This window comes from Pituophis catenifer, unplaced genomic scaffold, assembly GCF_029215685.1.
Source record: "Pituophis catenifer annectens isolate HBS135680 unplaced genomic scaffold, rPitCat1.0.hap2 SCAF_6, whole genome shotgun sequence".
Taxonomy (NCBI): Eukaryota; Metazoa; Chordata; class Lepidosauria; order Squamata; family Colubridae; genus Pituophis; species Pituophis catenifer.
Window position 1 is genome coordinate 18,466,926 of NW_027256886.1, and position 15,223 is coordinate 18,482,148.

At 37.5% G+C, this 15,223-nt stretch overlaps 1 protein-coding gene across 1 annotated transcript in view; it reads left to right on the top strand.

Annotated features, from left to right (window-relative positions):
* SI (sucrase-isomaltase) overlaps positions 1-15,223 on the top strand; it is a 107,482-nt gene that overhangs the window by 20,090 nt on the left and 72,169 nt on the right. The window contains exons 3-9 of the mRNA XM_070946468.1: positions 4,053-4,173; positions 5,613-5,722; positions 7,899-8,053; positions 9,661-9,832; positions 12,248-12,347; positions 13,172-13,284; positions 14,875-15,000. Coding sequence (XP_070802569.1) covers positions 4,053-4,173; positions 5,613-5,722; positions 7,899-8,053; positions 9,661-9,832; positions 12,248-12,347; positions 13,172-13,284; positions 14,875-15,000 — 897 coding nt within the window. The remainder of the gene's footprint in view (positions 1-4,052; positions 4,174-5,612; positions 5,723-7,898; positions 8,054-9,660; positions 9,833-12,247; positions 12,348-13,171; positions 13,285-14,874; positions 15,001-15,223) is intronic.

The window sequence follows — 15,223 nt, forward strand, 5'->3', positions numbered from 1 at the left end:
ACTACTGAGCCATGGACTATTCACAACTGGACTGCATGAGTGGCACTTGTTCACACAGCCTGACTCACATGAGCAGTGGGTGCCACTGCTCACAGCCCAACTTGTGTGAGTTGTGGGTGCCATCACTTGTAGCTCTATTCACGTGAGCAGTGAGCACTGGTGCTCACAGGTCCATTCTCATGAGTGGTAGGTGCACACAGCCACCACTCCCACAAATGATGGTGTGCTCACACATGCATGTGTGCATGTCTGCCCTTCGCCACAAACCATCCTCACTCCATGCTGGGCCGCCAACCCGGAAAGTTTGGGGAATGCTGGATTAGTGCATATTTCTAAGAGCTCTATAGAAGGCTCTTAAATTGAAAATCAGAATATCACTCATATATTCCAGAGCTGAGATGGTTTGGATTTGTAGCAATCTTTGGAGAAATCAGATTTATGTAAGGGAGAAATTAGGGAACTAATGAAAATGGGTCAAAATTAAGTCCTGCCTCACTCCATATTAAACAAATATATGTTTGTTATATATCTATATAGGGGGAGACTAATATAGATCTATTTCAAGCTATTTAGCTCTCATCAGATAGCCATACTCTTACTCGGATTCGAACTTGGGCTGCCTGCATATTAGGCAGTTGTATTAACCTCTGAGCCACAAGTTCTCCTCCCTTTATCGGCTTGAGTGTTTTTCTGTCGAAGCACCTGGTCTATCCCAATATGGGAGGGAGCATACTGCTTCCCTTTCGCCTTTCGACTCCAATCCAGGAGCCCTCAAGCAGTCGCATTCACGACAAACCATTTTATACCAAATTTATACCAAATATATATATATATATGTTACCTAATTAAGATAATAAAATGTTTGCAAGAAAACAAACAAGCTCAGACAGCACGAAGGACCCCTCAAATCTATTTTTGATCAAATGTTCCCAAGAAACATATCTTATTCACATAGAGTTCCTGTCATAAAGGCTTCTGATAAGAATAAAGAGCCAATGATCCATTGAAGAGGTCTCAGGTTTTTGCCATTCTTTGTCCTTTATAATATCAAAAGCCAATTTAAACTCTGGAGAGGGTTCTTTGTCCATGTCATGCATCTATTAGTCAGATATCATAAAATCAAGCCTTCTCTGTCTGTTCATCTGCAATGATTTCCTCATTATCCAACCAGTCCCTGAATTTATTACAGAGGTGCCCTGTGCAAAGCTTTCCCAATTAGGCTTAGGAAGCTAATGTAGTAATAGTTAATTAGATCAAATGTGATCCCTTTCTTCTAAACCAGAACAATTACAGTCATATCAGTCTTCTGAAAACTATCCAGAAGAGTTAATAAATGTGAAGAGGACAGCCAGAATTGGAGTCCACTAGTCAGCATTATTCTTTATCATTTCTACGGGAGTATAATTTATAGCGAATGGCTTTGCCAGTCGTCAACTGGCCTGTCGAGCCTTTCACCTTCTGAGTTTATTTATTTATTTTATTTATTGGTTTGTCAAACATGTACAGGATAGCAGGTGTGAACATGAACATGGACATGAACGAAGGAAATGAATATAAATAAATGGTGATAGTAGGACAGGGATGGTAGGTACACTGGTGCGCTTATGCCTGCCCCCTTTATGGACCTCTTAGGAGTGGAGTGAGTCCATGGTAGACAGTTTAAGGTTGAAGCTGTGAGGGTTTGAGGATGTAACAACAGAATCAGGTAGAGCATTCCAGGCATTAACCACCCTGTTGCTGAAGTCGTATTTTCTGCAATTGAGTTTGGAGCAGTTTACCTTGAGTTTGTATTGATTGTTTGCCCATGCATTATTGAGGTTGAAGCTGAAGAAGTCATTGACAGGTAAGACATTGTAGCAGACAATTTTGTGTACTATGCTTAGATCAGACCACAAGCAGCACAGTTCCAGATTGTCCAAGTCCAAAATTTCGAGCCTGGTGGCATAAGGGATTCTATTGTGAGTAGAGAAGTGGAGTACTCTTCTCATGAAATACCTCTGGACCTGCTCAATTGTATTAATGTCTGATATACAGTGTGGATTCCAGGCAGATGAGCTGTATTCAAGAATTGGTCTGGCAAAGGTTTTGTATGCCCTACTTAGCAATACAATGTTGCCGGAGAAGAAGCTTCACAAAATTAGGTTAACAATTCTTTATGCCTTTTTGGCAATGCTGTTACAGTGAGCTCTGGGGCTTAGATCATTTGAGATGAATACTCCTAGGTCCTTGACAGAATGAGGGTCATCTACGAGGTCGTTTCTGCCCAACTTGTATTTGGTGTTCTGATTTTTATTGCCAATATGTAAGACAGAGCATTTATTAGTTGAGATTTGGAGTTGCCAAATGCGCAACCATTCTGACACATGGTGAAGGTAGCTTTGAGGGCAGCAGCATTGTCAGTGGTCTTAAATAATTTTACATCATAAGCGAAGAGGACACAGCTACTTTTAATATGATCGCATAGGTTGTTGATGTAAAGCAGAAAGAGTGCAGGTCCTAGAATGCTGCCTTGGAGGACACCGTTGTTAACTGGTGCCAGATTTGATAGGGCCATCCCTATTTTGACTACTTGTTGCCTGTGTGACAGGAACCCGACTATCCATTTGTGCAGGGCTCCGGAAATGCAATAGGAAAACATCTTGGGAACTCTCTTTTGGTGGTGAATTTCCAAGTCATGACCCTGTTTAGAGTAGCTACTGGGATCAATATCCACTCCCAGAATGTATGGTGAAGATATTACTTAAACTCCATCATCGAAGCAGTTTTGTAAATTGTACCACTCCAAAATGGTATCCTCTGTCAGGGCATTGATTAATCCCATATTTGGCTCTGGGACAAATCACCATGATTTAATTAGGGGATGGATCAAGGCCTCTCCAAGTTGTAATATTCTGAAAAGAAACGCGAAGAAAAGTTCTCTAATAAAACTCATTTATTTGTTATAAAGAAAATAAAACACCTCACTAACTAAGAAAAGTAATTGCTACATTTTGAAATAGTTCTTGCCGGCTATTTCTCAGCTGGACCTTTCTGGCAAGAGACCAAAGGAAAGAGTGTGTGAAGGAATGTGAAAGAATGTGGACATGCATAGTAAAATACTGATAAGGAACTTGGCAAACTACGGAAAGTCAGACAGTCCAGAAATGATGAGTTCAGCTGGCAAATAAAATAATGCACTGACATCCTCATTGTATGAAAGGAATAGGATCTATTCCTGTTTTCATCCAGCTATTAGAAGAAAGTGAATTTCCATATTTCCCTTTACTAAAGGCTTGTAAGGCTTTTCACAGCTGACTGAACTGAATGCACTCCCCCCCCAGTTCTCAGAGTTCCCTTTTAAAAAGTGCATTAAGTTTAGAAAAGTAGCAGCACACATTTTCCATCAAGTGAATTAATTTTAAATTTAGAATTAATCCCAATGTATATTAAAACAGAGACTTTCTGAGTTCTAAGTAGGAAAGGAAATTCTTTTTAGTAGTTCTTTATGTAATAGTTGCTTGAATGCTTATAAGTCTGAAAAGCAACTCTTACTGGTAATTTGGAACATCTATAATTAAAAATCTGTTTTCAAAAGATATATGTGAACATTACAAATCCACTTAAAAGGTCAGTGATAGTTGATTTCAAATTGTGCAGCTTGCATGTCATTGATTAAAGGTAAAGGTTCCTCTCACACATATGTGCCGAAGAGCCAGCGCTGTCTGAAGATGTCTCTGTGGTCATGTGATCGGTATGACTCAATGCCAAAGGAGCACAGAACGCTGTTCCCTTCCCACCAAAGGTGGTCCCTATTTTTCTACTTGCATTTTTATGTGCTTTCGAACTGCTAGGTTGGCAGAAACTGGGACAAGTAACCGAAGCTCACCCCGTTACACAGCACTAGGGATTCAAACTGCTGAACTGCCTACCTTTCGACTGACAAACTCAGCATCTTAGCCACTGAGCCACCGTGTCCCTTTCATTGATTACACACATGCTGTTGTCCAAAAATTAATCTGGAGTTTATTTTGATGGTCACAGTTCTAATTTCCTTTTTAATGCTGATGATACAGGATCTCTGTGTACTCCGTGGCTGTTGCTGGGATCCTCAGAATGAAACACATGTACCTTGGTGCTACTTTTCAAAAAATCATGGGTACCAAATTCAAGGAAGAATGTCAGACACAAATCCAGGTAAGCTGAAGAAACCTAAACTCCAGACTTATTCGATATTTATAGACACAGCATGAAAATAAGGAAATGAACATAAAATGTAAAATAAAAGTATTTTCAGCATGTGGATAAACTCAGTGCTTGATTTCTTTCCTACTAATAATCTTAAAATCGGATAGATCAAGTATCTGCTTCATGTCTGCACCATTTAACATGGGAAAGAGAAACAGCCATTCCTAAATTCTTAAACTTTCTGAGTCAGGAGGCTAAGTTAGCATGTTTGTTAATAAACTTTTGCTATTTAATAAGAAATTGGGGTTTGTAGTTATTTTAGTTAGGAGGTGGGGTTAAAATTAAGAAGTTGTTTTTTACTATTTTTGTCACTTCTACTTATAAAATTAATACATATAAAAATAAATTATTTTTCCAGTATTTTATTATGCATTTTAATTGTTTACTATGACTTCATCTTGGACCATAAAGAAATAAATAAAAATAATTGTTAATTAAGTGCCAGAAAGATGAGATATTAATGATTCATATGGATCTGAGAATTCACAAGTTGTGACAGAACTAGGAAAGCATCTGAGAATGTTTCCAAGAATTAAGCAGATCTTCCTTTTATTTCATGTACAGATTCGGTGTTTTTTAGAAGCAAAAACTAGATTAAACTTCGTCCAGTAACAAGTTTAAGTCAGTGCAGTTCTTTCAATCATTGTGCAATTTATCAGTGGCTAAGTGCAATGCAGACAATTCTTACAGCATTTTTCAGGGGCATCAGCTTCCATGCAATGGAGAAGGCGAGTATAGATCAGAGGTGGGTTTCAGCAGGTTCTGACCAGTTCTGGAGAACTGGTAGTGGAAATTTTGAGTAGTTCAGAGAACCGGTAAATACCACTTCTGACTGGCCCTGCCCCTGATCTATTCTCTGCCTCCCGTGTCCCAACTGATCAGGAGGAAATGGGGATTTTTCAGTAAACTTCTCCTGGAGTGGGATGGGAATGGAGATTTTACAGTATCCTTCCCCTACCATGCCCACCAAGCCATGCTCACAGAACTGGTAGTAAAAAAATCTGAATCCCATCACTGGTCTAGCTGCTTCCAGAATGAAGTGGATCAACTAAAAGGACTGCACAATACAGAGAGACAGATTCAAAGCCTGTTTTGCTCTACAATTCATTGGCTGATTTTGGCTCAGAAGTTCACCCTAATCAACCTCCTTTATTCGATATAACCATCCTTTATTCGATGGTTTTATATATATATAAAATAGATGCTGGATTGAAAAATACTTCAGATATTTTGAACACAGATTTAATCTAAAGGTCAGAATGGACAGAATAGTTTATCAGTAAACTGCATGCCTTATTCTCTTACTTTGCTTTGTCCTGAATGAGGATTACCTCATATTACTATTGTTATTGTCAATATTGGAAGTAACACCCTTCCTTCTTTTTTAGGATTTGAAGCTACTCTAATAAGACTACCTTCTCCATCCCTATTTGGAAATGATATTGAAAAGCTTCACCTCACTGCAGAATATCAAACAGCAAACCGATTTCATTTTAAGGTTAGAATGCTTTTTTTTTTTAAAGAAATGAAATATTTTCAACCAGAAGATCAAGGAATGCAAGTGGGTGGCAACTAAATCTAATAAACTTAAGTTAATAATAACAGGGAATGAAAAGATGAATGAATGACAAGCTGATGCCATAATGTATCACTGGGCTAAAAGATTACTGTGCAGAAATTGGAAGAAAATTTTCAGTCTGTACAATGTGATTATTTTTGTTAAATATACTAGATCTGGATTGGTAAATTCCAGATGTCCATTAGATAACAGCAAAGAGACATAGAAAGCACTAAATCTTTGCTCGCATATGGTGAACACCTGGTATTTTGCAGCTTAGATCTATTCTGTATCTTCAAAGCAGTGGTGAAATCCAAATTTTTTTACTACTGGTTCTGTGGGCGTGGCTTGGGTGTGGTATGGTGTAGCTCGGTGGGCATGGCAGGGGAAGAATACTGCAAAATCCATTCCCACCCCACTCCAGGGGAAGGATACTGCAAAATCTCCATTCCCACCCCACTCTGGGGCCAGCCAGAGGTGATGTTTGCTGGTTCTCCGAACTACTCAAAATTCCCGCTACCGGTTCTCCAGAACCTGCCAGAACCTGCCAGAACCTGCTGGATTTCACCCCTGCTTCAAAATAAAAATAAAATATTCATTTGAAAGGGTGTGTTGTCCAATGATAGAATATTGTATATAAAGCAAAACCAACCTTACAATTCATCATCTTAAAGTAAAATGTTCTGCAAACGACCTTAAGGCAAATGAGTATAAGCATAAAAATAGGCATTTTTCATACCTATTTAGGAACAATCTCCTTAAATATATATATTGAAGGATACTTTCTATGAAAATATATTCCATGAAAAACTGTCTTAAGGTCACCATTCTCATGTTGATTCACAGGCAATATGAAATTTCTCAGGACATTTCAGATATTCATTGAGAAACCCATCTGTCTGGTTTGCAAGTTTTAACTATTAGTAAAAAGCAGGCATGAAACCTTTATAAACTTTTGAATTGAATGCTTGTAATGATGTAACAATGGCAATAGCACTTAGACTTATATACCACGCCACAGTTCTTTACAGCATCTCTGGATGATCTACAATGTCAGCATATTGCCCCCAGCAACCTGGGTCCTCATTTTACAAACCTCGGAAGGATGGAAGGTTACATCAACCTTGACCTCTGTTAGGATCAAACTCCTGGCTGTGGGCAGAGTTTACCTGCAATACTGCATTCTAACCCCTGCACCATGGGAGCTCAATGTAGGGTTGGGTATTGAAGTATGAAATATTTAAAACATGGTCCACAATGATGAAAACAGTTTTAACATACTTTAAATGTTATAAAAAGACATTGCTTTGAATTTCTGATAACAGGATGATGAGACAACTAAAAATGATTTTGATTTTTGAGAACAGAGAAGGCTTAGTCAATCTAAAAATCTGCAGCTGTAGAAATTTCTCTAACAAATGCCATCTTTTACAGGACAGGGGACCGTAGAGATCAGATCATAAATACATTGAAGCACAACTTTTGATATCAGAATCTGAAGCTTAAAGGGATGGAATTATAAGCCTTCTTTATGGTCTTACACAAATCATATTTTATTTGATTGGTTACAATAGTATGCATTTTATTGTACATAGACAACACCTCAATTTAATCAATTATGGGAATTCTATATCTTTATTGAGTAGCTGGATTGATTGATACATAAAATGAATAATAGGAGATGTGGAACATGAAGTAATACATTCTTTATACTTACATGTAAAAGAAAGGCCCTAGAATTTGTTTAAAACTGTTATGCTCTCTGAAAGACTGTTGCTTCCACGACTAAATGTTAATTCCCTGGGACCTAGGCTTCCATTCTTATAGCTAAGCTGTTACCTATCTTATTAGTGCTTGCTATATTATCTACACCTGAGGATTCTCAAAGTATAGTTGCTTTCTGGCATCTTATTTGGACCAAAAAATATAAGTGAGTTGGGTTGATGTTGGAACCTTATTTTCTTTTATTACAAGACTAATATAATTGATTACATTTATTAAACCTGAAACAGGTTTACCACCAATTAAGAATATTTCAGATGAGGGAAAGTTGTGCATTTACTATGTCAAAATTTATTTCATTTTAAAATTTTATGTTACTGTTTGGTTTGAACAGATTACAGATCCTGCCAACAAAGATAGATATGAAGTCCCACATGAAAACGTTCAACCTTTTCAGGGATCTAAAGCAACCAATTTAATGTATCGAATAGAAGTCACAGAAAATCCTTTTGGAATCAGTGTGATCAGGAATAGCAATAATAAAGTTCTGTAAGTTACCTTCTTGTTATTTGAGTTTTTTTTATAGGTACCCACAGTTCATAATTGTTCAACCACTTTCCCACCCTATGATGAATTGTATATTAATTGTATTTTAATTGTAATGAAATGAATCTGAGATGAATTCTCAAATATTTTGATCTCAGGCTTTTTTTAGGTTCTTAAAAAAGATTGAGAATCTCAAACAACTTTGATTTGTGTGGGCTATATCTGTCAATATTTACTGTATTATAAATTTACATTGAGAGATTATTTTTATCTTTACAGACTCTCTGAAAGGGTCTCAGGAACTGTCAGAGGTCCTCAGACCACATTTTGAGAACTGTTGCCAATATAGCAATAGCACTTAGACTTATATACCACTTCATAGTGCTTTGCAGCCCTCTCTAAGTGGTTTACAGAGTCAGCATATTGCCCCCAACAATCTGGGTCCTCGTTTTACCAACCTTGAGTCAACCTTGAGCTTGGTGAAATTTGAACTGCCAAATTGTAGTCAGCAGAAGTAATCTGCAGTACTGCATTCTAACCACTGCGCTACTGAGGCTCCTATTGTCAATATATTGACAATTAATTTTTAAACATTTTTTTTAAAAATGAAGTAAATGCAGTAATTTGAACTGTACACATCTGTAATAAAAAACATTGCATAGCCATAAGATGCTTGCATGTTCAACAGCATCCCAGAAGATCAGAAGATGCTTTTTGCACTGTTCATACCAGATTTTGTAATCTGTTCAACATGAAATGTAAGTGTATCCATTAGCACCGTGATGGCGAACCTATGGCACATGTGCCACAGGTGGCATGCGGAACCATATCTGTGGGCACACGAGCATTGCCCTAACTGATTTTCGGGCCTTCCGAGCCCACCAGAAGTTGGGAAATGGGCCATTTCTGGCCTTCAGAAGACCTCCATGGGTGTGGGGAAGGCCATTTTTGTCCTCCTCCGGCTCCAAGAAAGCTTCTGGAGCCTGGGGAGGGCGAAAAACAGGCCTACCGGGCCCACTGGTAACCTTTTACCGTCGCGTGCCAAGCACCCGGGGGGGGGGGTCATGTGCACATGCACGGGGTGCAGGGGGCATTGAATTATGGGTGTGGGCACACACACACATGACCCCCGCCCTGCGCTCCCCCCGCTTTTGGCACGCGACATCGAAAAGGTTAGCCATCACTGCACTAGCATATTCATTGTTGTTGCACATTTTAGGCAAGAATCAGAAGTAATCATCCTTCTGGGAAGTTTGACTGCCATCATTTATTTATGTAATATCCTTATCACAATATTGAAAAGGGGTAATTAAAATAATACATCAGCAGCAGTCAAGAAAGTGAGCAATGCCTGTTAAGGAATAAAGACCTATTATCTATTCTTCCAAATGTTTCCGGTGTCCTGTAGTGTCGTATCTTGGTGACTATAGCTCTTACTGGTGACCCAATTTTGAGCTCTTATGTCACTTGAGACAAATGCTGGTCTTTTGCTTAGCTTTTTTTTTCTTCACAAGGAATGCTTAGTATGAATACAATGTGAATTGAATGCATTTCTTTTTTAAAAAAAATCCAGTTTATGAAAAGCATAATACCTTTGATCATTCAAACAGCTTCAACACCAGTATAGGACCTCTGATATATGCCGATCAGTTCTTGCAGCTTTCCATTAGAGTGCCTAGCTGGAATGTTTATGGGGTAGGAGAACATGTACATCGACAATATCGGCATGATTTTAATTGGAAAACATGGCCTATTTTTACTCGAGATGCTTTTCCTAATGGGGTAAGTATCTTCTGATTCTGTATCAGGTTTGGTCTTCTGAAGTAAAACAAATAAAAACATAATAGATTCTGTATGAATGAAATGAAATGAAATGAAATAATGAAATGGACAGAACAGAACAGAACAGAACAGAACAGAACAGAACAGAACAGAACAGAACAGAATAGTTGGAAAGGACCTTGGAGATCTTCTAGTCCAATCCCCTGCTTAGGCAGGAAACCCTACATCACTTCAGACAAATGGTTATCCAACATCTTCTTAAAAATTTCCAGTGTTGGAGCATTTACAACTTCTGGAGGCAAGTTGTTCCACTGATTAATTGTTCTAACTGTCAGGAAATTTCTCCTTAGTTCTAAGTTGCTTCTCTCCTTGATTAGTTTCCACCCATTGCTTCTTGTCTTGCCCTCAGGTGCTTTGGAGAACAGCTTGACTCCCTCTTCTTTGTGGCAGCCCCTGAGATATTGGAACACTGCTATCATGTCTCCCCTAGTCCTTCTTTTCATTAAACTAGACATGAGGATGAAAGAAATGAAAGGAGGAAAGCAAAATAAATAAATCAAGAAGCATGATTCTGACGTTGCTGTGAATAAAATGATAGGACAGCATTACTTAAAATTCAGGCAAGGCATAAAAGAAGTATCACAAGGAAAGAAAGCACAGTTTGCTTGCTAGAAATACAGGTGGCCCAGAACTTACGGCCACAATTAAGTCCAACATTTCTTTTGGTAAGCAAGATAGTTGTTAAGTGAGTTTTGTCCTATATCATGACCTTTTTTTGCTTTAGTTGTTAAGTGAATCACCGCAGTTGTTAAATTAGTGACATGATTGTTAAGTGAAGCTGGTTTTCCCATTGACTTTGCTTGTCAGAAGGTCATAAAAACTCTCACAAAAGATGGGACACTGCAACTGTCATAAATACACGTCAGTTGTCAAGCATCTGAATTTTGTTCACATGACCATTGGAGATGCTAAGTCGTGAAAAACAGTTGTTGTTTTTTCAGTGCCACTGTAACTTTGAATGATCACTAAACAAATAGTTGTAAATTGAGGACTACCTGTACCCTAGTACAGTATTATTATTTTTTTTGCAATCCTTTTTTTCCTTTCTGTAGAGAACTGGTGGTGGAGGAGGAGGGGGATGAGGAATTATAAAGATATAGTTATAGGTCCTGTTCCAGGTGTTTTGTTTTCTTTAAAATTTGGACAAAGAAGACAAATGTTGTGTATTTTAACTTTCTTTTACTTTATAACTTTCGCAATCTGGTCTTCAAAAAGAGTTTTCCCAATAGAACTTGTAGCACATTAAATCAAATAACACCCCTCTTCCAGAATAAGTAAAAATTAGTGCAGAAATGTGCACAAATGTCAGGGATGAAATGCTCCCGGATTGGACTGGATCGCCCGATCCGGTAGTGATTTTTCCCTGTAGTTCAGTGATCCGGTAGCGATTGCCACCCGGGTGTCATTACTTCCTGGTTTTAACCAGGAAGTAATGTTTTTTACCTTCTGCACACGCACAGAAGGTGTGCGCGCGGCGCATGTGCTTCCGAACCAGTAAGGAAGGTAAGTAGATTTCACTCCTGACAAATATGTATGAATAAACTGAGAAAACAAAGGCAGCAGACATAGTTTAGATTAGAAACTTAATTTATAGCACCCATTTATAATATCGACATATTATATTAGAAAATCTTGAGAAATTTTTTTAAAAAAAACTATTAAATTGGAAACAGAAAAAATGCTCATGAACAAAAACAAGCAAACTGAAAATTTTTGCAATGGAGTGAGTGAGTTATAATAAGGGAAGGGTTGGTGGTAGCAGCAAGAATCTAGAACTGAATAGGCTACATTTTAGACCCACTGTAGCTTTTGGATGGTCTTCATAGACAGTCTTATGTCAAGTGCCTGAATAAATTATTTATATTGTTATAGAACCAGTAGATCCACTGATTCTAGACCAAGGGTGCCAAACTCACATTGTCACAATGTCGTCACGTGTCATATCACAACTCCCTCCCCTTCGCTAAATTGGGTAATGGCTTGGCCAGCGCAAGACACATCCGATCCACAGGCCGTGAGTTTGATACCCCTGTTTTAGACAGTAGGGTAAGAAGCAGATTAACAATAGATATTGAAAAAGCAGAAAACACTGGATTTCATTAATTATCTTTGGTCTAAATTCAAGGACACATGCTGTGTGGTTCTTCATTCAAATTAAAGGCCAATATCTAATTATGGATCAATTAGTCTGGATTACCAAGCCACCAGTGTTACCAAGTCACATATACTATTTAGCAGTATGACAACTTGATAGAAATATTATACATGTTCAAGGCAGTTTAAGATATTCCATTTCAACACTTAGGGATTCTAATGAACTTTAATATTTATATATGGTTATTGTTTCCTTCAAAGGATATGAGCAACCTGTATGGTGCTCAAACTTTCTTCTTATGTCTGGAAGATAAGAGTGGACATTCATTCGGAGTGTTCCTTATGAACAGTAATGCCATGGGTAAGGAAATTATTTATGGTTTTGATAAAAATCACCTGCCTTTCTTAAATAATTTTCTACACATGTATTTATATGATAAATGCACAAGAGTTAATCAGCAGGTATGTTTTATACTACACATTTTTTCATCTAATACATGTATTCTGAGAAAGTTGTGTTCCAATTACATTCTTCTAACTAACAATAGTGAAAATCTAATTGTGAAACAGTATGATCCTATCTATTCAAAATTAACCCCTTAATCTTGGTGAGGCAATGCCGTGGTAGATTAGCAGATATAAAATTACTGCTTTTCCTTCCGAAATCATACTGATAGTTCCATTTGTAAGCATTCTATCAAGGCAGTATAAATACGTATGAAGAATTCCATATTGTTTCTATGTTGTTTTTCTTTCAGATGTGTTTCTATGCAGCTCCACTGAAAACTGTCATTACAGCTTCAGATAACGTTCTCTAAAGTAAATTTATAGATGTTAAAATGCAATTGACCTCTGTGTATGTAGTTACATTGGAATCCTCAGCATAATTTTCTTCTTTAAATTACTCAGTCTCCCTAAACACTGGTGGTCGTCCATTCAAATTTATGAGATTCTCAAGAAACAATTAAGAATAGTGCATATTTTATTAGACAGTTAAAAGGATATTGGGATTCTGAGAATTCCAACAGAAATCTGAAATATGCAAAAACTTTGAAAGGTACATGCTAGTCCTGGGAAGATTCCTATTCATCCATATATTAAATTTACATAATAATTTAGGAGTAAAAATAAAGACAATATTCTTGTTTTTAAGTCTCAATTAATTCTAAGAATTTCTCCTAACAGATTTTGCTCTTCAACCTGCTCCTGCTGTAACATACAGAACAATTGGTGGAATTTTAGATTTTTACGTCTTTTTAGGAAATACTCCAGAACAAGTAGTACAAGAATATCTATTGGTATGTTTTTCTATCGTATTTCTACTTGGTCCTTATAGAGTAGAGCTCTATACAGTATGTTGTTGTCTATGCTGGCAAGAGCAGATCTGCTTTTCTTGAGAAGAAATTCTAGATTAGGAGCACTGTAAGTGAAAATACTATCTGTATAGTACTTTCTGCTCTGTTTCTATCCAATAATAAGAGATGCAAAGAAAATCCCCAGAAGAAGAGTGAAATTGTCATATCAGTTTATATTAAAAGATTTATAAATTATCCTTGTCTACAGTCATAATGTCCAAGTCACTTCAACTAATCAAAGTTAGTAACAATAGTTACTGTAATTGTTAGGACTAGTATTAGATAATCTGATGTACAAATCTATATATATAAAAGCCAAATACCACTCACTCATCACGAAACCTCCAGAACGGGACAGCCTACAAACTTGAAATTTGGCACGTATGTTCTTCTTGGCTTCTAGGTGCTCGCTAAGAAAGGATTTTTCGAAATGACCATCAGATCATTAGTATTTCATACACAGTATTATATTCACACACTCTGATGCTAAGGAGTTGGACGTTCTACTCCCCCTCCCCACCTGAAAGGAACTCTGGCCCAACTGCCAGTTGCTTTATATTAACATGCTCTGATGCTAAGGAGCTAGACATTCTACTCCCCCTCCCCACATGAAAAAAACTCTGTTCCTACTGCCAGTTGCCTTATATTAACACGCTCTGATGCTACTCCTTCGCTAAACTGGGCATGGGTGTAGCCAGCGCGTCACTCATCCAGCCTGCAGGCTGGGACATTCTATTTCCCCTCCCCCTCTGTTCCAACTGCCAGTTTCCTTATATTAACATGCTCTGATGCTACAGAGTTACACATTCTACATTAAGTTTCAGGCTTTAAGTGTCAATTTATCATACCTGATCACATAGTTTTGTAGCGAAGCGCAGGCATTCAGCTAGTTCTAGATATAACTATAACTGCCTGAAATTTAATCATAAAAATCCAGCTAAGTTTAAAGAGCTTTGCAGAGCATGTTACAGTTACATTTTATTGAACTAACAATAGAAAATATTCATAGACATTATATTATGAAAGACATATCAGATGCACAAGCAAAAATTATAAAAGACACCCCTGGTTGTCACTTCCATATGAATATCTCTCCGAATTAGATCAAATCCCACATCTCATCTCAGCCAACCTCTCTTACTAGTTAATGAAAATCCTTAACTAGTAGTTTTGGGGCATTATCCGAAGGAAGGTTTCTGTTGCTATTGTTGTTGCTGCTGTTCAATCTCATGCAACCCCAAAGTACTACCAAACATTGATACTGACTCCTGTATCCCTAGGTTCAGGCAATGGAAAACAAAAATCTAAATTTCTTCTGCATTCTGGTGGCATCTTAAAACATCTATGAAAACCTTTTTCATAGATAACTAAATCAATATGAATATGTCTTGTCCAGTAGCATGATGGTACAGAGATTTCAGTAGTCTTCCTCTCTGCCTTCATTTCAAGAAAATATTGTCCTTCTCTATAAACAATACAATGCAAAAGGAAATGCTCCCCTCTTAAATTTTGTTTTGTATTTTAATTGTAAAGTTAATAGGACTTCCATGGATGCCTTCCTATTGGAATCTTGGCTTCCATATCTGTCGATGGAATTACACTGATCTTAATGATGTGAAAGCTGTAGTAGAAAGGAATCGAGCAGCTGGAATACCTTATGTAAGTAGAAATATACGGGTGGAGAAGGAGTGGAATCACTGTGTGAGAATTGGGTGGCTGCATACATCTGTTTAATTAATTTAGTACATTATTGATTGGAGGGGAAAATCAGTTATTTTGAAGACTGGGATACCATTTGACTGTGCTACTGTGTTCAGTAGAAAGATACATAATGTTGAAGGTAGAATTTCTACCACATAGCTCCCAGCGACCGGTAAGATCC